Consider the following 26,345-nt stretch of genomic DNA (forward strand, 5'->3'; position numbering starts at 1 on the left):
AAATTAGCACTTTATAAATTCAATTAAATCCATGTAGGTAAAAGCTTAGTGAGTTAAATCTCTTCAGAGTTAGCAAACCTGCTAAAGAACTGAACAAAAAATATTAGCTCTGCTGTTAGCAAATTAACAGAAGTGTGCTTTACGCACATTCTGGGAAACGTGAGTAAACTTCTAAATTTGAAGAAAATTTTATTGTTTTAGAAATCACTGGTATTTCTGACACAAAACAGGAACGCTTTAGCCTGATTTAATGACTTAATGTCACATTGTCAAATTTCTTGTTTCCACTGCACTTTAGTTATTTCTAATGAATCTATAAATTGTTTCACTAGTGCATTTTTAACTTTATTTTTATCCTATCATAAGACAATTAATTATCTCAGTATTCAAGTTTTAAATGTAGCTTGAAGGAGAATAAATGTTTTTTATGTATAAAAATTAAATGCCAAATAAAGCAGACTTTAAAAAAATACTTTTTTTCTGATAATGTGCCTGTGCAAACTAATTTGGCTTTTCTTTTTGTTTAATGAAACATGCATTATTTGCATATGACAAAATAAAGATTTTTAACAGCTTACAGTCAGCACAGTGTACAACACACCATAGATCTCTTGCTAACATGAGTAAATAAGACACTCTGTAACACATGTTGTCCATTATCATCATAAAAGACATAAACTATGAAACATTAATAAATGAATGGATTGATTCTCACCCTTTGAAACAGCCTCCTCTGTTGGAAAACAACCACTGACCAATCAGATCACTGTCTCTGACACATTATGCTCACAAACGACTCTGCATATGTGTTGTTTGTGAGCATAATGTTCCTCAGGTAAGAAAATACTTTCTTTTTACATCAATTTTGTGTCATTTTTCATTACAAAACATCTGCTGATATCTGCAGATCACTTTCTTCTGTTTGTCCTTTTCTTCATGTCTGAAGCTGCTGTATGCTTGTTTACGAGTATTTTAACTTCTATAAGTGCAGCTTAAAAACTCAGACCTCAAGTAGCATGACAGACGGTGTCGTTTTGAAAGTGTTACTACTGCAGTGTGAGTAGCCTCTCCCCAGCAAACATTAATTATGTGGAGAAAAGTGAGGCTTGCACACTTATAGCATGCAGACGCATGCCTCTTCACATCAAGGAAGCAGAAGTTACAATTTCTCTCTGATTTGTGCCGGTTTTAGTGTTGAATGAGAGTTTTTGATGATGTTGTTGGTGATATATGGTGTTTAGCTCCTCACTGTGCTAGCAGCATACTGGTGGCCATTCCTGGAAAATAAATTATGAATAAAACTTTCTTTACAGCTGGTATATCTGGTTGCTACAGTGTATCAAGATGCACAATAGAAAACATGTTACAGACTGCATGAAGCATGCCTTGGCTAAGATACAAAAAGGGACCACAGCTTAACACCTTATCGCACGAATTTGTTTGCTTTAGGGGAGACATACAGTGCAGAACAGTATGGACTCATCGTCATGCATAAACTGAAGCCTCTCTTGCGCACTCAGTTCAAGAGTGTACCGTAGAGCTGTGCCTTGGTCAAGCTGTCCTTCCTTGTCAATCCTGTGCTCCCAAATTTTTGGTACCTTGGAGAAGTTTTCTTTGGGAGCGCGGGGCCTACGCTGAGAGCGGAACTGGAACTCGGGCGAGGACGGATCGTTGGCCTCGGCACCGGGTAGTGCTGAAGACTCGAGGCCTCCAGTGAGCTGTGGTGTAAGGACTCGGCCGAACTGTCCACGCTCAGGTTTACATAGTCCTTCTTTGCACTGTTCGCAGTTGTTGCGGCCCCACTGCTTTCCTTGTCTTTAGAGCTTCCTGAGAGGAACAGACTTCCCTCGGAGTCTTGACTGTCATTCTTGGCTCGGTACAGCACAGAGGTTTTCTCTGACTTGCGATGCTCCTTGGGTTTCGGATTGTGGCTGGGTGAAAGGGAGCCCATAGAAAAACACTGGTCAAGCACGTGGCTGTGGAAGACGTCATCTCCTTCTTGGAAGCTGCTGTAGAGAGACTCTTTGAGTTTACTGGAAGGGCCCATTGCAAACTGTCTCTCAGAGAAGCTGTACGGTGAGATCCGCCCTGCAATGTTGCGATAAGACGAGAAAGTGTGGATGTCCTCCACGCTGAGCTGTTTCCAGCGGACACTCAAGTCATCCTCAGGTACGTCATTTCGGCTATCCAAAGCTCCACCTTGAGCCTGGCCCAGTCCAGTTGTAGACCCCATGCTGTGGGATGAGGCGAGGCGAGGGGAGCTCGAGTGGTATGGTTCACTGAAGCACGAAGCTGTCCTTGTGTACGACGGTGACGTATCCTTCTGGGGACTCCTAGAGGTCACCATATGTTGAATGCTGTGCGACTTGGAGAACCCGGGAACTTCTTTGTCATATGTAGACAAACTCTTGCGCTCATAGTCCCCACTGCCACCATCTCGCCAATCTATGTAGAGACCCTGGTGGGACGAGGATAAGGCGCTGCTGGCAGTGCGCCCACAGCCACCGCTAACTGCTCCCTTCTCATCCGATGCGAGGCTGAAGCTGGAGTACGAACTCGAGGCAGGGAAGCTGCCAGTCCCAAACTCGTCGTGGTGGTGGAAAGACGCTGGGGGGTCATGGTGGGAGAAGCTGCCGGACTGGAAAGGATCGTCATCTGGGTTACTCTCTAAGGAGGTCTGGGCGTGCAGCTGAAGCAGGGCAGTACCATGGAGGTCAACGCTTTGCCTGCGCTCTGTGTCTTGCCATCGCTCAGGACAATACAAGGCCGTGTCGCTACAGTACAGGTCCGATGTCTTGTACGAAATGCGGCGGTTTAGGTGATCGTTGCTTCCTGTTCCTATTAGAAAGTCTCCATCCTGATCATGGGAGGTTGTGGCACATGTTACAGGGGAATCTCTTCCAGGTTCAGGCTTTTCCAGGACCTTGGCAATTACGGCTGTTGGCACTTCTTCAGGGTAGTTAGGGTGACACATTGCTATGGTGGCTCCTCTACCCCGGCTATGTTTCTCCATGTAGGAGCTGATGCGTTCCTGGAAGTCCAGCGGCAGCTAAGGAAGAGAAGCCAAAGAAATTTGGGTTTAAAATTTAGATTCACATCAGTGTTTTGATATAGTTGTAACTCCTGAGGTTTGTCTTCTTTTCCACAAACTTGTACATAGCTTCACTTTTTTCTTGTACTTGTTTTATTAGCTGCGTTTGTCAAAAAAAACCACAATTTTGCAATTGTGGTGTTTCCATTAAAGCTGCTGTAAGTTTTATAAAGAATGTTTTTTTTTTACATATTTGTTAAAACTGTCACCATGTTGTGACAGTTTGAGTCAGATAATCTGTGAAAAGATCGATCTCCACCATCTACATGTGCTGTTATTGCCACTTAAAGAAATACACCATTCCTGACCAAAACCAACCAGTCAGAACCAGGAGGAGGGTCTTGGTGCTGTCACTCACCCTCATGTACATGCTGCTAAATGTGCTATGGTGGAGAAACAACTTGCTCTTATAGGAAAACAGTTTATCTCCTGTCATCGGTGGCTACGCTAACTAGCCTGAGCACTCACAACAGGCTCTGCTGATGGGGAAAAGTGGGCAGCACCATACAAGATTGTGATTGACATCGCTAAGACCTGCCTCTGGGCTCTGATTGCTCATTTCTAGGCAGCCCTGGGAGTACTGGGAGAAGGTAGAGGAACTTGAATTTTTCACAGATTATTTGTCTCATACCAAACTGTCACCATATAGTGACAGTTTCAACAAATATGTAAAAAAATATAAGGAACACAATCAAAACTAGAACTGCGAGCAGTTATTTCGGGTTCCTCGTCCAACCAGGAGGTCCCTACCGTTGCCCCGCCCCACCCTGCACACCTTTCTAATCAAAACGAGTTTGTTCATGCAATAAGATTTTTTTTAAAACCACCGTACCACTTCTTGCCGTCTTCCACTTGACTGTTTTCGAAATTGCCGTGTATTCATGGAGCAAATTTATTTTTGTAACTCCAATTTGTGCAATTTGTGTTAATGGAAACACATCTAGCTATGTTTCAATTAAAAAGTAGTTCTGCCTAACAGGCCAAGTCTTTTTAAATTGTTTCTTCAGACTTTCTTTTTCTCTCTGTGCTTATTAGAAAAAAACTGCTGGTTCTTTGTAGCCAATAAATTGATCAGAAACTTTTGCTGCCACACCAGCCTCTTTCTTCTTCCCCTCTTTTTTATCCTTTCATCTTTTCTCTGTAGCTTCGTTGCCTTCTCAGCCGAGACGCCCTCTCTCCCCCTCCCTTTGTATTTTCTCAGTGTCTCTTTCTTCTATCTGCCATCAAAAAAACCTCAGATATCGGTTCCTCAGGGACCAAGTCATATTTAAATTAAACTGGTGGTCTAAGTCTCCAGCTGGGCTTTAAAAAAACTGTCTTTTTTGGCTTTGTTAAGAAATAGATGCTGGTTCTTGCATGAAATAAGCTGCATTTTTAAAGTTGGAGCTATTTTTAGTAGCTATTGACTCTCCCACAGGGAACAGAGATGGAAAGTAGGTGAGGCTTTGAACGAGCAGCGTATGATAATGTGGAGTTTGCTCTGCAAGCGAGCCAACTCAGCATTGTGTCCTATCTAAATCACATCTTAATTAACAATCACAGTGTGATTCCAACCGGAGTGGGACAGGAAACCATAAACTGATTGATCCATTTTGTTATTTTTAAGGAAAACTGATTAGTCATTAGTTCCACTCAAAATCTGGATCTTTCCATGTCAATAACCAGAGATCAGACACTGAGGTAAAAAGTAGGTAATTGGATTAAAGATCTGGAAAGTTTGATGTTTACAAATCTTCTACATCTAATCTGACAGAGATTGAGAGATTTTTGTAAAGAAAAGTGGGCAAATATTTCAGTCTATAGATGAGACAAACGCCAAAAGTTGCAGCTATAACTGCAGAAAAACATGGATCCAACAAGTTTTGATCCAGGGAGGCTGAGGACAAACGCCTGACACACTTTGTCAGATTTATAGTTTTGAAAACAGTTTTCAATTTCTCTTCCACTTCACTTTTATATACTAATTTGTGTTGGTTAAGTCTGGTGCAATAAACAATAAATCAATTAATCGCACAATCAATTAAAACAAGCTCAATAATTTCCATTTGCATGATGCATCGCTTTTCTCTCTTTTTACCAAAAACTGGATTATAAAACTCAAGTCTGGAGTTTTGGTCTCACCTAGCTCTTTCCATGAAGGACAATTTTATTTACAGAGACTTCATAATTGATTTCATTTGCTGTTTCTGTTGTTTTATTTTGGATGTATTCCATTAAAATACTCCTTAAAGTACATTTTTTCAAAAACGTTACAGTAAATGTAACTACCTAACAAAACTAACCTACAAGTAACTTCCAGGAGCTTGTTTTTAGAAAAATAATTCCTTAATTTGAACAAAAACAGATTATTTCACTTTTAACATGAAATAAGTGAAATAATCTCGATTTAAAACCAGCCACAAATCTTTTTGAACAGTTACTTATAAATTAGTTTTGTCTTATTTTAACTGTACTAAGATGTTTGCATGAGAAACTAGAGATTGAAATTCCTTTTTAATGTATTTTATGTTGCATAAACAGTCAAATCATGTTGCATGCAGAGCCAGACAGTTTTCAACCTTCCTCTTTGCTTCTGTTTTAATGTCCTGTGCATCAGCTGCTGTCTGTAAACAGCCCTTTATTTGCTGATTCATTATGCAGACACCTCTTCAGACAGCAGACCTCCATCAGTCTGACTGAAGAGGCCAAGAGCGCCGTTGCTCCGTCTCTTTGTGAAATCCACTCATCAAGGTTTCAATTTGGCTCAGCAGCTCTCTCTCTCTATCACAGAAACAACTCCAGACTGATTCGTGCACCAATTAGAAGCTGCTAATCGACATGGAGGACATTTTGTATGTTTTAGAAGTTTTTCAGTCCTGCTGCCTTGCTTTGATGCACATTTGCTCACCTCAGATGACTTGTGAGCTCTGTAGTGAGACTTGGAGCACTGCAGCAGCTGGGCGGCCAGGTTGCAGTCTTTCCTGTACAGGTCCTGTAAGAGACAAAAGATCACTGAAAATACTGAGTCTCAGGAAGTTCTCCAACACTTTCTGATGGAAGCACATTGGCTTAGATGGCCACGGTAACAAGCGTTGAATGATTAGAAATCTACAAAATAACTTCTTCTTCATCAGTGCAAATCAGACGTTTATATACCTCCATCATATTTTCTTCTGCAAAAAACTTATGAAGATGTTTTGTTCAATAATAAGATAAATATTACCATATTTTCGTCTGATTTCTATAGGAAAGGGATTTGTGAATCTTGCAGAGTTCTGACTTTAAAATTCTGAGGAAAAAAAGTCAGAAATTTGAGATTAAAGTCAGAATTCAGACTTTTCTTCAAAATGTTATTTTTTTCTAAATCTGCTTTTCTTACTAGTATTTTCAGCAACAAAAACATAAATACATAACATTAAATAATACAAACTAAATGTTAAACACTGAAAACCAAAGTTTGTATTGAATTTAACGTTGTTACATAAATGATGGTTCGTCTCTTGCTGTTGCTGCCTCAGTTGGGGAAATATAAAACATCAAACTTGTTTACTGCTGTTGTTTCTCAGCTGCTGTCATTTTCAAACTGTTAAACTAATGTGGCACTTTACTCTGCATTTCAAAATACAAATAATTATTTTTAGTTTGTTGCTCTTTTAAAATCAACAGCCATAATAACTCTGGTACAAAGTACACTGCAAAAATACTAAATCTTGCCAAGTATTTTTGATTTAGTTTCTAGTGCAAATATCTGAGTACACTTGAAATAAGACAAACTAACTTGAAAACTTGTTTTAAGTAAATAATTCCTTAATATTTATGAAAAAGTACCAGTTCTATTGGCAGATTATTTAATTTATAACATGGGAAAAATGTCTTATTATAAGAAAATAATCTGCCAATGGAACCAGTACAATATTAACTGAAATCAAGCTCTTATATCTTACTGAAAAGTTACTTGTTAGTTTTTTTATTACTTTAAGTGTACTGAGATATTTGCTTTAGAAACTAATTGGTAGGACTTTGTTTTTGCAGTGTGGTGGTGACAGCATCATGCTGAGGGATCATTTCACTTAGAATCAACAGCAGAAGCTGAAAAGTGACTCAAACACATTTAATCTGGTTTGATAATGGATAAAACAGAAACTGCTGGAATCACCCAGACTTCAACACATTTAGATATTTATTATGTGCATAAAAGCCAACACTAAACGACTAAACTAGTTCTTTCATTTCTGAAAAATAAAATAAAATCCAGCTGAAACTAGTGGATTTATTGTTATGCTGTCATATTTTGTAGCTTGTCTGACATTAGCGGCTTGCAGGCTGTTGAAACGATCACCAGTTTTTAATATGAACGTCTCCTATCTATGCAGAGCAGGCTTTGCTAATCTTGTTAAAGCATTTTAAAGCAGCACATTCACTTATCTGCGCCCTCCAGAACAGGAAACAAGAGAAAACTATTCCTCCTTCTGCGCTCCGTCTCATGAAATCTTGATTTTTTGGGGGGGTTTTAATTAATATTTCCCAAACGATAATGAAGGGTTATGTGGTTTCCTCTGCCTTTGTTCCTTTCTAGTGGGTCTGTTCATTTTAAAAAGGTCAGTTCTTGTAACACTTCTGAGTGCTTCAGCTTCAGACCAGCTCTGATATTTACCAACCAGCCGCTATTCAAAAGCAAACTTTACATTTTTAAACAAACATTTGCATGAACCAACTGTTACATTTTGCATTGCTTCATTAATGTAAGGCGGGATTTTTTCTTCACAATCCTTAAATGGTTCAATGTCACATGTTGATTCTTTCTATAAATAGATAAATTATCTTCAGTTATAACAGTTTTATTCCGGTAATCTGTGAGATTTGTTGGATTATGAGCAATAAAGTCATTTAAAGTCGATGACAGTTGGAATAATAGTTTAAATTTACTGATTCACCAATCAGCAGTTAAGTGTTTTATTAAAACACTTAACTGCTTCTAAAAAAACAACCAATTCAACATTAACACTCACGCAAACAGATGCACAATTTCGCAACCACACATCTTTGAAAAGCAAAAGTGGAGCCTCCTGCACAATCAACAAGAATGTAGCAAGTAGCCTGGATGGCGAGCCAATAACAAAAAACACTTGTCTTTTCCAGCAGCCATTGTACAGCGGTAAAGCCAGCTGACCAAAGAAATATGAGCTTGTTTTTAGTCCATAACTTCTTAATATTGATTTAAAAAGATCTAGTTCCATTGGCAGATTATGTCACTTATACCAAAACAATTGTTGTACGTGAAATAATCTGCCAGAGATACTACAACTTTTTCATCAATATTAAGGAATTATTGATTCAAAACAAGCTCCTATATATTGTTGAAAAGTTACTTACAAGTTAGTTTTGTCTTATTTCAAATATTTGCCATAGAAACTAGACCCAAAATACTTTGTGAGATGTTGTGTTTTTGCAGTGTAGAGCAGTAAAACCAGCTGACCAATTGTGCTGAAGCTCCAGTTTGGTTGCTAGGTAATGGCGAAGCATGACCTACCAATCAGGAGGTTTGTGAAACCGCTCATTTTCCAGTCACCAAAAAGCTAATCGGGTGATTTTATTAAAACACTTAACTGCTTCTAAAAAACATACTAGGACCCAAATGGAAGAATAAAAACATCCAAAATGTGAATTTTACATAAAAGGTCCCATTTAAAGCGTCTAGTTTGACAAAAATAAATCAGATGCAATCTACGAGGAGTCAAAGCATTGCACGTCTCCCTCTCTCTGCACTCTTCCTCTGGAGGAAATGTCTGCCTAACTGCTGGCTCAGATGGATCGAGGGGAATTGGCAAAGTGCTATGTACCTCAGAAGTGCTAATAAGGGCCATAGAGGAGAAAGAGGGAGGAAAAAAGACCCAACCGAACTTAGAGGCTGCACACTGAAAGCCAGTAAAATCACTTCAAAGAAAGCGAGGCACTAGATTGCCATGTGCCCTTGAGCTGAGAATCAGACTCCGACTTCTCCCCGCCCCGAGGAAGCTCATTGATTTCTGTATAATCACTATAAAACACCCAGTGGCTTAGAGTTAATTCCTCTATCTGCTGTGGCACCTTGAAGCACAAATATCCAGGATGCAGCAGAAATACAGTGGCGACGACTTGAAGCATCAATAGTGAGAGGGAGGAAGCAGATTTTTGAAGAGTTGTCATTTCTGCTTCCAAAAAAATCACTGACTAAGCAAAGAAAACGCAGATATGTCCCCTCCCAAAAATATGCTGTAGGTGGGTTTTTCATTCGTGGCGAAGCTGGAAAATGTTTCATTCAGAAAACTCAAATCTGCGGAAATCAGTTCCTGGGAGGCGCTTACTCACGTTGTCCTCTCTGAGCTTGTTGATGGTGATCTTTGCCTCCATGAGGTGATTGTTGAGAACAATGATTTCCCGGCTGAGTGCTCGCTTTTCCTCCTCGTGGTGCTGAGACTGCAGCGCCAGAGAAAGGACGGACGTAGCACAGCAGAGGAGAAATCAGAGACAAAAGCAGAAAAAACAGGAATGAGTCAGTAGATTGTAGATGAAAGTTTGAGAGATTTAAAGGAAAGAGTTGAGATAATGAAAACAATGACGGCGAAGTCGATAAAAATGATAAGAGGGCAAGAAAAGAAAGCATAACATCAGACTGAGAGTGACGATTTCAGCACGTCTTAATGAAAAGAAGATTACACTTAGCAGAGGCTACATCATGTCAGAAATGGGAGAGAAAATAACAAAACACTTAATGCAGGAGACGCAGAGCGAAAAGAAATATATTTATTAAAGATTCAAAACTGGGAAGCGATTTTTACAACTGTGTTTTAGGGCAAACGTTGACGAAAAAAGAAGTGCCAAAAAGTTATACATTTTCTTGAAAATTGTCTTCAAAAAAATTCCAACATTTGAAATTCAGAACTTTTCACTTTTTTTGCAGAAAATTTCTGATATTTATCTAAATTATTTTCTGTCAAATTTCCTTGTTTTTTTTTTTTTTTTTTTTTTTTAAAGAAAATGTCTAAGATTCCTCAAAATTTCTGAAATTTTTGGCAGAAATTTCCTACTTTTTATGATTTGCACGTTTCATAAAGAAAGAGAGTTTTCAGTTTCTTTTGGGTTTAATTGAATAAATTTATTTTCAGTAAAATGAACAGGATTTGGGTCACTTTCTTTCAAAACGCTTCCTATGTTTAGCCAACTTTAATAAAGAATAAAAGCTGATTTTACTGAAAATCAAAGTTGTTTTTTCAGTAAAAGTTTCTTGGTTATAAAATCTCAAATAGTTTTTGTTGTACTTTACATTTTCCTTTGTAAAAAAATTATGCTGGTAATAATTTTTACCCTAATTACAAATTAAAAGTCTAAATTTGTATAATTTTTGAATTGCTGTTGGGGACCGCACAAAATCAGCCAGAGGGCCACAAATGGCCCTCGGGCCGCACTTTGGACAACCCTGTAGTAGATTATAGGTGAAAGATGCAAAGAGTTAAAGGAAAGAGTTGAGATAATGTAAACAATGACACCAAATCATGTAAAAGATGATAAGACAGCAAGAAAAATGAGAAGAAGAAAGAGTCTGAAAGTGACGTTTCCAGCACGACTTAATTAAAAGAAGATTACATTTGGCAGAGCTCAAATCGCATCAATTACTCTGGGAGAACAAGAACAAGACGCAGAGGGAGTAGGCGGAAATAAAACCAGGAAGAGAAAATGACAAATGAAACACTTACTGGGTTTCCAGCCATTAGTTTTACTAACAGCAGAGATTAACGGCAGCAATCTAAAAAAACTGATCATTACAATTATTTTGCATCTGAAACTCATTGAAACACGGAAATAAAGCGTTTTTTCTTTCTAAAGTTTTAACTTTTTGGTACATTTTATTATAAAACATTATTATTTACATACTAACAGCCAGTTAAGTTTTCAGTTCAGTTGGATTAAGTGTTTCATAATTTGCTATAAATAAACTACAAGACGAAACTAACTTAAAAATAACTTTTTAGTAAGATATAGGAGTTTCTTTCAAGTAAAAAAATAATTTAAAAAATGAATTAAAATTGAGGAAAAAGTTCTAGTTATAAGTGAAATAATCTGCCAGTTTTTTCCTAATTTATAAATGCAAGTCATTTATAAGTTAAAATATATGGCAGATTATTTCACTTATAACTAGAACTTTTTCCTCAATTTTAATTCATTTTTTAAATTAATTTAAGAAAAAAAAATTACTTTTTTAAAAATTAATTTAAAAAAAATTACTCATTACTGTGCTGTACTTTTTACTTTTACTTGAGTAATTTTATTATGAAGTATTTCTACTTTTGCATGAGTAGAAATATGTTGACAGAGTGCCACTTTTGTAAAAAAAATCTACCCTCCTTTAGTGTTGTTTGTAGCTGTAAACAACTTGTTAGCATCCAGTAACTTATTTAGTATCAAGTCATGAAACGTTAGCATTAGCATTAGCATGCTCCACCTGCTGAAGGTTCAATATTTACTCTGCTTTTACCTCTGTTTAGTCGACGCCTGCTGCTGAGGGAAATGTCTGTTTAGCTGCTAATTGTGGCGGTTTGCTGCCAACCGTTTCTTTGTGCAGCACCACTGCTCCTCACAGCTTCATCCGTTTTATTGAGCTAAACTGTGATTCAGAGGATTTGGACGGATTAAACCAGAGGTGTCCACAGAGCGGCCAACTGCAACTCAGAAATGAAACAAATTTTGGCCCAATTAGATGCAGATGGAGACTTTTAATTTATAATCAGAGTAAAACTTGTGTAATTTTCTTTTACACAGGAAAAAGTAAAGTACAACACAAATTATTTGTGTTTTTATAACCAAGTTTTATGTTTTTATAACCAATGAAGAGACTTTTACTGAAAAGCCGACTCTGCAGCTCCCAAATCAGATTTTATTCTTTGTTAAACTTGACTATACATAGAGAACATTTTGAAACAAAATGACCCAAATCCTGTTCTTGTAACTGAAAATGAATTTATTCAGTCGAGCCCAAAAGAAACTGAAAACTGGACGTCTGTTTTAATGCAGCAAACATGAAAACTTAAAATAGTAACAAGTAGTAAATATCTTCCAAGAAAAAAAAACAATTTCTTAGATTAATCACAGAGTTTCTGATTTATTGGTGGAAATTTAGTCTTTTATTTAATCTACAAAGGCTCTAATATGCCGTCGTAAAAAATCCCTTCAAAATTCTGGATCTACAATAAATATCAGACAATTTTATTTGCTTGGTTTTAGTTTTTTCCTGTTTTTTCATTAATATTAAGGAATTATTGACCTAAAACAAGCTCCCATCATCTTAAAAAGTTAGCTTTGTCTTATTTGAAATGTACTAATACATTTGCACTGGATTCTAGATGAAAATACTTGGTAATATTTGTATTTTTTGTAGTGCGTCCCCTGGATGAGTGAGAATCTTCATAAATGGTTCTTTGTTTTCTTTGACATTTCATTAGATGGCTCTTACCTGCATAATCCCTCTAAATCCTTCAAAATTCTGCATCCTAACTTATTCTCTCTTCTCTTCCAATCACTGCAAAGGTGATTTGAAGAGAGACAGAAATAATCCCAGCGGCTGAAGGTCAAACTTGAAGGTCAGACAAGCGCAGGTTATTATTACATCAGTGTGGGACGCCTACTTAACGATGGATCCTGTCTTGATTTAATAAATTCAATCAAATTAGGATTTATGATTAGATGTATTTTTTGTGGAGCAAATCTGTGCTGGCACATGTAGGGATCCAGCTTCCCTGTATGGAATGCCTGAAATGCCAAAAAAGTTCATGTTAGAAATAAACAAAAAACAAATTACTGCAAAGGTTTTCTATTGGATGTCGGGCTGGGGACTGAGATTTCTGTGGAAGATGGTTGGTTTTATGTTTGGTGAGCCGTTTGTTTGTTGGTTTGGTTATTTTTTTTTAGATCATTAACCTGCAGAAGCCCCAAACAATGACTCATTTTTAGTTTTCTGGAGGATTTTTGTTTTTAAATTTTTGGAAAATAAAACAATGCCACAAAACCACATATGCTTCACAATAGGGGAGCCATGTTGAGATGACTTCCTGAAGGCAGAGTTTCAGAAAGAGCAAGAGTTTCTTAAACAGACAGACGCATAATTAGAAAGTCATATTTGAAGGTAAAATAGTTACTTAAATGTGCAACAAAATGGAATTATGTGCCTGAAAAATACATGATTCTCCACCTTTAAGTATATATTTGAATGTCTCGTGTTGAAAAAGTGACAATCCTACTGTGCATAATGACAGAGAAACAGCATGCTGACTCCAGGGAGGAACAAAGGACAGTCTTAGCAGGCTTAAAATTATGAATATTATCTAGTAGTGTATTGTGTGATGGGTGAGGGTTTGTTTAAATATCTCTTCCTGCAACATGTAATCACCAAAACATCCTTATCAGTTGGCTTCAAACATGAAAGACGACGCAATCTAGGAAAATGAATATGCAAATCTGGACAAGCAATTGACCCAGTGGGTGAAAAGGGATTTGTTTAGTCAATACATGGCGCTTTAACGAATCAAAGCCTCGCTTCTTTCTTTTGATTGTAACTCCATGCAATTACATTGAAACTTAGTGGATTAAAATCTTTACATAACCAACTTGAAAACTTTGTTTTAATGGTGGATTGGACAGATTGTTGACATAACAGGACAAAAAAAAAGAAGAAGTTTGTTTTCTAAGATACCTTCAATTGTTTCACTTATTCTGCAGCAGATTCTGCCTCCTCACTGGGCAATAAATGAAGCCCGAGTCCCAAGAGGGGCAATTACAGAGCAAGCTGGTTCAGAGAGGAGAGCAGAATTCGCTACTCCATTTTAAACACGCTCTTATTTTAGAGGAAAAAGGAACAAAGCAGATTTCTGACCTTGTTAAAGAGGATTTTCAAATCAAAACACCAACAATACCCTGGAGTGGCCTGGAGAAACCAGATTTGCAAACAGCAGCAAGGAGAACAAAAGCTCGAGTCAACGGACAAGATGAAGGAGGAGGAAGAAAAACGTGTAATATAGAACACATTTATGTAGCATCGGATTTTACTGAAAAAACTTGGCATTTAGACTCAGCTCCCAAGAAATGCACTGCAAAAACAGGAAATCTTAGTATTCTTAGTCTGGTTTCTAGTGCAACTATATTTTTACAATTAAAATGAAACAAATATAACTTACAAGTAACTTTTCAGCAAGTTATGTTAGCTTGTTTTAAGTCAATAATCCCTTGATAGTGGGATAGGAAAAGTTGCTAGGAAACGGCGCAGTGCCCTTGGAATATGACTCAATATGTTACATTTAAAATTCTTTGGTCAGATTTTCTGTTTTTTTCCACATTATTTTTCTTTTTGTAAAATCTGTTGTTCTGATGAGCTGTGCTAGCGCATCTGGATAGCTACATCTATTGGATAACAAATGTTTGTTTTTGCAGTGAAATTGCACCATTTTATATTGTCAGTGGAAATGCAGCTATACTAAAAAAAATCAAAAATATGTTATTTCACATTTTCTTTTCTTGTGAATGGACAAGTTAGTAAATGTATTTTCATTCTATATTGCTTTGGTTTTTCTTAATCAGAATGGTTGCAACACTTCTTTTTAGCAAATACTAAAGCTTTTACCATTTTTCCAACATGTTCTGTGTCTTTAGCTACCCATTTATGCCCTTAAATTTAATTAGGCTCACCCCAAACACTTCCAAACCTTCCCAGTGGGAGCGTTTGACTCCCTGCGCTGTTTATGTAAAGTAAGTTTGCTGACGCTGGGAGGATTGCTCCCCTTTGCTCCTCATCAGCCAAACGTTTGCTGAAAAAACCTGCCAAGCATTTAAGGCAGAAAGAGGAAAAGCGTCTTCGGTTGCCAGCATCAGAATCTGCCATGTTTAGCAGTAAATCAAACTGATGATTCTTTTACACGAACTTCATTCTATCATTTCTCCAAACTCTGCACAGAGGTGTAATTTTAATCTTTATGGATGCAGATCATTTGTGTTGAATAAACTGAAGTTCTGATTGTGATTATAACCTGTTGTTCTGCAGCCATGTTTTACAACTTTTTATGGCAATTACAATCAAAACAGGCTTCAATTCCCTCCAAACTCATAAGAAAAGTGTCATTTTAACTAAATGAAGTTGGTTTTAGAGAAAATTGCAAACATGCATGTAGCAGCAGGAGAATACTATGTTACTTTCAAACTTTAAATCTGTTTTCAGTGCAGAAGGTTTGTGTCTCAGTGCAATAAAATTTGTAAAAAAACCAAAAATAATAAAAAAAACAAAGATAATTTTGGATCAAATATTTTTTTTTGCTTCAATAAACTAGTAATCCATTTGATACTGATTAATCTGATTTAACTTGTAAAAATATGTAATCAGACAGACAACATATAAAAATTATAATTTATATATAATATTAAGGGCAAGTTTTGTCTTAAAAAATAAAAAGAACAGTGACGTGACATCAAAACAAATTCAGACAGGAGAAACGTGTCTTTTGCGCATAAACCTTTTGAAACCAAAACCAACTGTAGGTAATTACACCTTTTATAAATATTTCACAATAAATTCATCATTAAAATAAACTTTTTTACAAAATACGTCAGACTTGTTCACTTTTTTCAAACATAATTTAGTATTTTAGTATAAAAATAAAGTATCTGATTTTTTTTTTGTTGTCTTAAAAAGTTTAGGTATTATAAGTTCTGCATTCCTGTAAAGTTTTATGCATTATTCTGTCACCAAGTCATGGATTTCACAATGTTAGTTTTTTTTATTGATTTCTGTAAAAGCTCAGTCACCATGGTTTGCTCACATTTTGACCAACACTGCGACAGATTGCGATAAATAAGAGAAAAAAACAATTTTCAGCCTGCACAGATCCAACATGGTATTAAGTATAAATTGTTTTTTCAGATGAAGCCTTTATTTTTCATATTTCCTTGTTTATACAGTCTGTGTTCTTTTATTTTTATATTTTCTTAAGTGAAAGCTGAATATATTTTGGACACAGCAGATAAAAACGCAACCAGAATGTAAATTTATTCATGCATAAACAGTGTCTGAAAAGAGAAGCTCCAAATTTCTAAATGTTACAACAAATCACCAAGCATTACTAAAACTAGATTTTTTTTTAAGCGTGGTGATTATTTGAAGAAATGCTAATTTATGCATTTTACTCACATCCCAATCAAAGCTGGGATGATTTTCTCAGAGTTGTTGCTGCAGACATTTTGTCACTTCTTCTCATTTCTCACTTTGCTCTTTATGAATAAAATTTATTCTTTGCTATTATTTTCAATTAATCTCCACAGTTCTGACCCATCAGATCTTTTGATAAAATGTCGGATTTGATTCGGTTTCTGGTGATGTCTTTCAAAAACAGCGCATGTTCCTAACCTTAAAATGTCATTGCATGATATGACATCAAAAGAAATGACAAACCCAGTGAGGCCTGACTTTAAAAAATAAAAATAAATCTCACAGGCTACTGTCTCCTGGTATGAAGGACTTCAGCTCAGAACATAATCTGTTTGAAAAGTCAAAATCATCTTCACATCAGCAGAACACAATGATCCATGAGTGTTGTGATAAAAAAATGAAAGGGAAATTATGTAAGCTTTCAGTCTATTCATATAAAACAAAGCAATACATATTACACAGCTTCACTTTGAGACACATAATTAGAAATGGCAGCTTCTGTACTGAAAAAATGTAAGAAAAGCAACAAAATCCATAAAAAAGCTTTCCAACTTTAATGTGACATATTTTCTACAAAAACAAATATTTTGTATAAATGCATTAAATATTTTTACCCATTTATTTGGTTTCACAGATTATTTTTTAAATTAAAAAAGTACCAAAAGCCCTTCAATGTTAAAGTGAAAACTGATGTATCTAAAAATAAAAAAAGACTAAATATTAATGAATAAATACCATATTAAATAAGTGAAGGTAAAATGAATGCAGTAAGATATATAGAAATCTAAGAGAATATTTTGTTTCTAGCGTCCAGTTGGAACTAAATGGCTTGAAAACAACAAAGTGGAAGTTCTGGAGTGGCCTTGTTAAAGCCTAGACCTCAATCTGGTAAATTGCATAATTTTTTACCTAAATTAATTATTTTGTGGAAATCAGTTTTCAGTTTCTCATTACAGTTTTCTCTTTCCTTTTTGTTCTTACACATTTAATTTTCATACAAGACCAGTGAGTGCTTGCTGACAATGACTACCATTGTTTTTTTTTCTGTTAAGTTATCAATATTACACGCTAAATCTTAAATGTAGGCCTGATAATATATAAGAAAAAGGGACGCAGTGCTTTGCGAAAACTAGCAACATCAGGAAAAACTTTTAACTAAGAAAAAATGCAAAGGAGAGGAAAGCAGGACTTATGCTAGCTACGACAACCATAACATGTAGATGTGATGAGAAATTCAGTGTTTCGGTTCAGTTAAAAAATGAAAACAGGCGACCTAACACCAACTCTGACCGATCATCAGTAGAACTGGCTAATCAACCTCCGCTGTTAGCTTAGCTACTAGCAGCGGTAGCTAAGCTAACACATCGATCACTTATTGATAATCGCAAAAATAAACATCGAGCCTAAAAACATAAAACTGTAATGGACTGAATGTTCTGATACTTATATGGGAAATGTTTGAGTGTTGTTGTTTTTTTGGTGTTGAATCCTGATACATAAAGGGGCGTTGTCGTCTGTTGCTATGGCAACGAGTCTGCGTGTAGCTTAGCCTACACAGAAAGCGAGAAAATAGTGGGTTTTAGTTGTTCTATAGTGATTTTCTAGGTTATTTTTCCTATTGCTGTGGCGCACTGGACTAAATTAATACCACCTACATCTCCAGGTTTCATTTAGCTAACGGAATCGTTGTACCGCGCCAGCGCGGATATAATGGATGTCAATTTAAAGAATCGTCTTTTTGCCCTACAGCGTTGTACGCATGCGCGAATTTTCCAGACGTAAACAATAACATGCAGGGAGTTCATAGCTTAAAACTGGGAGGAAAACGGCTGAAAATCGCTTCACCTGCTCTGATCAGAGAGCTGAACTGTTAACTCTCACAGTTTCCTAACAAGGTTGCACAGCAGCTGAGACCAATTACTTCAGACATCGATTTCACGAAGCCACCTTTGATCGTGTAATTGCTGCGAGAGAGATGAGTGCGTTTCTGCGGCTGAACAGGTGAGCTGAATTGATTTTAGCGGCTTTCTAATCTCTGAGAAGCAACGGAGGACAGTTGTTACCCAGAAAATATGTTAATTTATTGTTGGAGTATATCATTTATTATAATCTCTGCATTATATGATAATGTGAAGTGCTTGTATTTATCCTCATTAGGCTTTTCTTTCTACCTCAGCAGGTTTTAAAATCCTGGTCGGCATTGTAGGTTTTTCTAAAGAATCGCAGTTGAAAAGATTTAATAGGGTCATTGATTAAAGCGTGAGAACAACAGCATATTATACAGGGCTAGACAAATGTAAGACTTTTTTTCTTTACTCCTCTGAGCAAATCTGAAAACTGGGAGATTGTTTTTTTTTGTGTGAAGTTGCACCTTCATAAACATGACTGATAGCTTTCTTAGTGAATTAAAGATGAGTAACAGTTATGGGAAATGCAGGGCTAGTAACTGGTTACATTTACTCAATTACCTGAGTAACAGTTAAAAAAAATTCTGCTTTCTTTTTACTTTTACTTGAGTAAAATTTCTGGATTTTCTACCCACTGAATGAAAAACAAACATGTTTTAATCAAAAATTCACCAGACCTGCAGTTTTTGTTGATTTGAAAAATGTTAGTTATTTGTTTAATATTTATATGAATTATTGTAATTTTTGTCCGTAGAATACCAAAAATTTCACTTAACTTTCTATTTTGGACCGTCTGGTAATGTGAATTTTAAATATTAAATGATTGATATTAGATCTGTTACTCAGCGTTGAGTACAGATGTTTTACCAAATACTTTTTTACTCTTAATTGAGTAATTTCTTGGCTACGTTTTACTTTTACTTGAGTAAAAATAAGTCGTAGTTCTGCTGGAGTTCACAGTTTCTCCATATGCATACATGGATTTTCTCCAGTTTTCCTCCCAGAGATGGTGAACATAGTCTACTGTTAGCGGGAGAACACTGCAAAAACACAAAGTAATTCTGCTCTAGTTTCTACTGCAAATATCTTAGTATACCTGAAATAAGACAAAACGTTTTATTAATATTAAGGAATTATTGCTCAATACAAGATCCTGTATTTTGCTGAAAAGTTACTTGTAAGTTAATTTTGTCTTATTTCAAGTGTAGTAAGATGTTTACACTAGAAACTAGAATAAAATTACTTGGTAAGATTTTGTGTTTTGGCTGTGAAATGGCTTGCAGTTTTATACCAAAGCCAAAAGGGAAATCCTACAGCTACTAAAATCTGGAATTACCTAATTTTTGTTCATATTTTGTAAAGAAGGAAGTTGTGATCATGTTTTCTTTAGAGGTTTTTGTGTCATTTTCTTCAGTAGATTTTGGTGCAGCGCCCCCACAGTTGAGGAGGGGAACAGCTGTTTCAATTGGTTTGGCTCTGCGTGAAAGCGAACTGCAGCAGCTGAAAATGTTACAAATGCTGCAATTTTGGTCCCCAGTTGAACCAAAACACCCTGAAACTTTGACAAAAATGTTTAGTTCCCAATTATGTTTGCTTAGACCAGCGGTTAGCAACTTCTACAACCCTACTGCTCTTATTTTGTTGTGTAGTTTTGTAATTATTGCCCCAAATTTCTGCACAATAACTTAAATAGAGTAAGATTAGAGTATGTGTAAATGTGCATTAACACATATTGTCTCAATTTTAAAAAAAAAAACTTAAATTTTCTCCTAGTTTAGAGACAAAATGTGGTGATGTAGCTGCAGCTATGCTAAATCTGTGAGGGTAACAATCTTGAAACATCAGGAGAGAAAAGCTGCCAAGGCAACTGTAACTTCAGAGGTAAAAACAGAAACTAACACTTTCCTGGTTTCCTGGTAACTGGACAATTTCATGTTTTTGACTGAAGTAATTCCAGCCCAAACTAGGTAAATGTTTGATGTGCCTTTCAAAATTAAATTATACTAAAATACTTTATTTTCTTTTAAAGTCACTGAAAATACCAGAAAAAACAACCCAACACACATTCACAACGGCTTAATTTTGAGGTATTTTCTTAAGAAAACACATGGATTTCCAATGCATTTATGTTTACAAATTTCATTTTATATTCCATCTGAATAAAATTCAGCTCATTATATCAAAAATAATGTGAGTTGTTTATGAAGAGGAACATTTCAAATATGAAAACTGAGTGAAGGCATTAAAAAGCAACAATGAAATGGTTTTATGTAAAAACCAAGAAGGTGGAGAAGAACAGAAAGTAAAAACCAATCTATTAAATATATAATCAATACACTTTGATTGCATCTTCTGACATACATGTTTTCTAAGGCTAACCAAGGTGAGACTTGTGCTATAAAATATCAGGTTTTCCTACCGTTCTGCACATCTTGTCCTCTAAATCCTGGTTGATCCTCTGAAGAGACGAGTAACTACTTTGGATCCTAAAAAACAGAGAAATCAATAAAGAACAAGAAAAATATGAACTAAAACATTCATAACAACAATTATATAAAATAACCATAATCATCTTGCACTGATCAGAGATTTTTTGGGTGAATTTTAATCTCAAATTTTGAAATTTTCTCTAAACAAAAGAAAGGTACATACATGTAATCAGCTGCTTTCTGTGAACTGTCTCTGTTTTAGCAGCTTTTTTATTTTCTGTTCTTCCACAGATACAGAAAATATCTAACTTTGAGTTTCTTCCACTGGAAAAATGTCGTTAGTGCAAATTGATAGGTGTGCTGCGTTCACAGACTAGAAAAATATATAATTTTAGCTTCTAAACAGCTGGTGACAGATCAGAACCAGTGAGTAAAAAATTGATCATCAGATTTCTGGACTTCTCTTACAAATGTTAGCAAAACTTTGTCGATTTTCCACTATTGTCGAAAATAAAAAACACAATTTTGCAACTTCAGCATTTCCATTAAAAGAGAAATGCAATTAAAATCACATGGGAATAAGTTTAAGTCATTAAAAAACAAGCTGCGCCATAATTCTCCAACTACTTCCTGTCGTCTTTTTTGGCGTTTCCGCCAGTATTAATATCTGGTTGTTGATCACATGTTTGATGTGATGCGAAAAAACTGTTTCCATTTAGCGAAATGTCCTTTTTTTTAACTAAATTTACGTGTTTCCATTAAGAAAGCTTATTTTCATAATTCCAAATTGTGCAACTGGTCAATGGAAACACAGCTTCTATGTGATATAGTTGTTTTTTTTAAAGCTTTTCAATTTCATCCATGCATCACTTTCTGTAAAATGGAGACTGTCTAATCTAATCTGGAGATTATTGTTCAAGATACTCAACTCAGATTTTGGCTTCATGAGATTTGAATGCTACAAATCAGAGGCTTTTTTGATCTGCTGTAACACAGACAGCTACAGGAGATTCTTTCTGCCCACATCTATCAGTTACAACCACATTTGAGTAAGTAAAACGTAAAAGTTTTTGTTTTCTGCTTTTTGTGCAGCCTTTTTTCTCCCTGGCTTGCTTTCAGTATTCCTATTAAACTTCCAAGAATCAATAGTTACAGTCCAAGCATTTCTTTTACTACCTCGCCTTTTTATTCAGCACATATTATAATATTAACTCATGTGGTTTATAAACAGCCGTTTATGGCTCCATTAACCGGACAGATCTGGGGAGTGTGGGCGCAAGAGACCATAAACAAAACAAGTCATAAAACTCAGGCCTGTTAGAGGCGCGAGAGGCAAAATAAGGATTATAATTGGACATAACAAAGCAACGGCAGGAAAACGAGGGGAAATAAAATCCGTCATCTTCAGAGGCAACGCTGAGGGCGACGACAGAGATCAGCTAATCAGAACCATTCTAGAGTTTAAAAGTCAATAATAAATAGGGATTGAACATTTTTTATGCACCTTTAACTGCGTTCTCCCTTTTTTTTTTTTTTTTGCCAAAATGGGAAAGTCTGTTGAGGGATCAGGTTCATCGCTTTGATTTTTACTGTGGCTGCAGAAAACATTAAACTATTTCACTATCCTGGTGCTTTCAATCTTGCTGCTCTGAAGTTTATTTACAAAGCAGGTAAATAAACTCGAAGCTTACAGGTGACCTGTTATGCTTTCCTGTACAGGTTAGGACAGATCTGTGGGCGTTACAAAACATGTTTTTACTTTTTTTGTACCAAATTAATCTTGGATAATGAGATTTTAGTCTGTTCAGTTCTGCCTGACTGTTTTAGGGATCTGTTACTTTAAATCCTAATAAGCTGCTGCTGGCCACGCCCACCAAATCAATGTTTACACTCGCATCTGAAAATGGCTGCAAACAGATGTGCTATTATACCATCATACATCCTTGAAAAGCAGAAGTGGTGCGTCCTGCACAACCAGCAAGAATGCAGCAAGTGGTCTCTGGATGGAGAGTCAACAACAAAACACTGTCTTTTCCAGGAAACGTTGAACTCAGCAGTAAAACCAGCTGACCAAGTGTGCTGGAACTCAGCTCAGGTTGCTAGGTAACAGGCAGAACTCTGCTGGGTTGCTAGGTAACGGGGAGTTCCTGCTTATTTGTACGTTACATCCTGGATGTTTTTAAAGCAGCTCATTTTCTGTTAACTTATCACCAAAAACTGTCTTGGAGGGGTTTTAGAAGCAGTAGATACCCAGATGGAAGTACAAAAAATACAAAATGTGAATTTTGCATAATTATCCCCCCTTTAAATGTCAAAAATTCTCCTATATGAAGAAGCTTATTTTGTGAAAACTTTAAAAGCAATAATCAGTAAGTCCTGGAGTGTAATAACACCCGCAGCAAAAACAGAAGAAAACTCTTAACGAGAGAGGAAATTCTTCACTGCACTCCAGATCTTAATGTGATTAATGATAAAACTGAGCTGATTACCAGTTCCCATAGATTTTTAAGGCAATCATTAACTGAAGTACATTTTTAGTGCTAATTCACTTAATGCGAAGGTCAAGATTCAATCCTGCAGATTGATTAGAGATCATAAGACTGAGAGGAGTATTAATAACATTAATCTAGTTTAATAAGCTAAATTATGCTACGTCATGTCCTGTAAAGGTGTAACGGTCTCCTCTCAGATTTTACTTTTACTCTGATTTCACATTTAAGTTGAACTTTTTGCTTTGCTCTTGTGGCAAAAATCATTATTTATTTAAAAGGCTGCCTTGGGAAACGTGTCAGGAGTGAAATAAAAAATATAAAAGCTTTGTCTTACGCTGCTCCTTGGTTATGGAATAATTAGCAAAAGTCATTGAAACTGATTTAAAATTCTCCCTAGAAATAGTTTAAATGAGAATCATAACTGGTGTTTTTAAACCTTTTTCAAATTATTGCATGAAGTCTTTATGATGATTTAATTATTTTTGTTTGGCATGTTTTCTTGGTCACTCTCCATTGATCAGGTTTTACTCAAACAATGGTTAAAATAAAATGATTAAAATAAGGCTTAGGAGCGTTGATGACAACTTGTTTGAAGATGTGTATTATATTAATATTTGGCACATTTTCTTTTTAAACTATGGACACAAAACAGAAAATGTTTACATATTTGTCTAAATTGTCACTATTGTGACATTAGAGAGATAATACATAAAAAAAAATCAAGCTTCTCTACCTTCTCCCAGTGCTAACTAAAAACAACCAATAAGAGCCAGCAGGCGGGACTTAGCGCTGTCAGTCACCACTTTCTTTTCTTTTTGCTGCGCTACAGCTAGCGTAGCATGTTATGACTTCAGATAATGGCGGCATGACGGCTTTCCTGTAACTGTAAGTTGAGCGAGTACATGAGGATTATTGACGGCGCTAACACTCTCCTCCTGGCTCTGATTGGTTGGTTTTTATTGGGTGCATTTCTTCAGTATCTCAGGGAGGACTTGCAGGAAATAGATTTTTTTTTCACAGATTATTTATCTCATAGCAAACTGTCATAACATAGTGACAGTTTTAACAAGTATGGTAAGAAAAAAGAAGTTGTATATCTGTCTCAGATTTTGGCAGGAATGTGACACCATAGAAACAGAATACTAAAACACAAGCATGTTGTTTGTGATACCAAGCAGTAATTTGACATAGCACATCATGATTTAGTTATTACACACATACACGCACACACGCACACACACACACACACCTGCGCAGCTTCTCTGTGAATTTCTCCAGCTCCTCCTGGGCGCGCCGCAGCTCCGTCTCCAGGTACTGCCGGGTGGAGTCGAACTCTGTCTCTACCATCTCTAGTTTGTGTGTGGTGTATGACAGGCGCTTGCGGAGGTCGTCCTTGTGGTCGTGGAAAGAGCTGAACAGATGTTAGGGGGCGGTTAGGAGAACCTCATCGTCACAACAGAGAGAAAACGGCGAAGAAAGGGAGAGGAAGTGAAGCATAGATGAAATGTAACTCAGTTTGGATTTGGAGAAATGTGAAGGAGGAGATGGATGGAGGAAGAATACTAAAAATGTTTCATTCGGAGTGAGGCGGTATGACCAGGACAAACATCTCCCAATCTCCCATTGGTGTAGCGGTGAATTTCATTACACATCGGCCTAATCCAATCTCAGAATGTAGAGGACCGGATTTTTGCCACAGACACAGACCACTGGTGAGTCACAAGGAGGTCTAAAAGTGTAGGACAGAAGCTTTCTGTGCTTCTATTTTTAGCTAGATGGTAAAATGGAAGAAGAAATTAAGAATTTCCAATAAAAACACACTAACTGGAGACCCAGTGATGCTTCATTTTTTACTTTTAGCTGAACTGATGGATATTTGAGTCGCAACATCTCAAAGTTTCTGCACCGCCAACTAAGGGGTACCGTTAGCTTCACCTGTTACCTTCATCTGTTGGATAAGTAAAGGTAATTTTATTTATATAGCACATTTTCAGCATCAAGGCAATTCTAAGTGCTGTTAGCTTTGGCTTCAGCTTTATTTCATTCAACAAAACAGTCAGATGGAAAGAAAACGATGCAGAATCAGCAAAACAACAGTTAGCTTAATCTGTTAACTTCAAATGTTAGCTTTGACTGTTAGCTTCACACGTTAGCTCCACCTGTTACCTTCGGCTGTGTGGCTGTTAGCTTTAGGTTTATTTCAGACCTTCGGAAGAACAAAACAATCAGATGGAAGGACAACAATTCGTAGTCAGCAAAATAGCTGTTTATTTTTTGTTGTTTTCAACAGTAGTGGTTATGGTCCCTCTTTTTCCCCCCTGTAGGGGCGCCACTGTTTATGACCCTAACTTCATTAGATTCCTCCCTTTTTCAGTTAGAGAAAGCACCATAATCAGATTAATGGTTTATTTGTTCAAGTGGAAGCAGATGGTGGATAATAGAAGATGTGCAGATGAACAATGAGAACAATGTTTAAAGTTTAAAACGACGGTTCAAGCCGATTTTTCTTACCTTCTTTTTGGATGTTTGCATCCATTTCTCTGGCTTTTCAGGGCTGTTTTGCCAATATATATCTTTTTCATAGTTTTCACTCTGCCTCAGCTTGCATGTGTGTGCGGCTGTTACTTCTGCTGCTGTTGTTGCTGCTCGACTGAATGCTGAACCGAGGTTTGAATTCTAACCGCATACCACTAGTCAAAGCTTTAAGTCTTGCCTGGGGAGCCAGATAGTTGCCGGCTATCTGTGATGACCCTGGCAAGAGAGCAGAGAAAAACAGCTTTGAAGTCTCACAGACTCGGCAGCACATTTTATTCTTTGCAGAGAAAAACTGATTTTATCTGCATTCAGAACATGAGTCTGCAGAGTATGACAGATTGGAGCTGGATCATCAATTGCATAAATTCAACAACCAAACAAAAATAGATGATGTTTAAATTTACACTTTCTATGAAAGTTTTTAACTTATTTTCTAATGTCTTTAATCACCTGTTTAAAAGATACTGAAACTAAATCTAACATTTTTGTCTTATGTTCACTTTTAAAGTGAATTGGTAAATGATTTGTCTTGCTGTGAGGATATTAATGCAGCAGCAGCAAACCGCAGTGCCCTGTGGGGCACAGAGAAATTGACCAGCTGCCCTCTGAGGTTATTTCTCAATAAATCAGTTATGATTAATGCATGTGGGTTTCTGCTTCCTCTGCTTGAACTTGGATCTCCCACATCGT

At 36.4% G+C, this 26,345-nt stretch overlaps 1 protein-coding gene across 1 annotated transcript; it reads right to left on the reverse strand.

Moving 5' to 3' along the window:
* Positions 1 to 1,187: 1,187 nt before the first annotated feature.
* begain (brain enriched guanylate kinase associated) lies at positions 1,188 to 25,866 on the reverse strand. Its single transcript, XM_088002902.1, has 6 exons — positions 25,632 to 25,866; positions 24,370 to 24,531; positions 20,619 to 20,685; positions 9,419 to 9,526; positions 5,979 to 6,062; positions 1,188 to 3,049 (listed from the first exon to the last, which is right to left on the reverse strand). Exons 1-6 carry the CDS (start codon positions 25,700 to 25,702, stop codon positions 1,517 to 1,519), a joined length of 2,025 nt encoding a protein of 674 aa, XP_087859028.1. The 5' UTR covers positions 25,703 to 25,866; the 3' UTR covers positions 1,188 to 1,516.
* Positions 25,867 to 26,345: the final 479 nt, after the last annotated feature.

This window comes from Poecilia mexicana, unplaced genomic scaffold, assembly GCF_051168715.1.
Source record: "Poecilia mexicana isolate PSO_F unplaced genomic scaffold, ASM5116871v1 scaffold_22, whole genome shotgun sequence".
In the NCBI taxonomy this organism is placed as follows: domain Eukaryota; kingdom Metazoa; phylum Chordata; class Actinopteri; order Cyprinodontiformes; family Poeciliidae; genus Poecilia; species Poecilia mexicana.

Coding starts and splice junctions, on each gene's coding strand:
- begain (XM_088002902.1), bottom strand. CDS start 25,702: ATGAAAAAGATATATATTGGCAAAACAGCCCTGAAAAGCCAGAGAAAT. Junction 20,686..24,369: donor TTCACAGAGAAGCTGCGCAG/GTGTGTGTGTGT, acceptor TCTGTTTTTTAG/GATCCAAAGTAGTTACTCGT. Junction 3,050..5,978: donor GAGCTCACAAGTCATCTGAG/GTGAGCAAATGT, acceptor TCTCTTCCTTAG/CTGCCGCTGGACTTCCAGGA.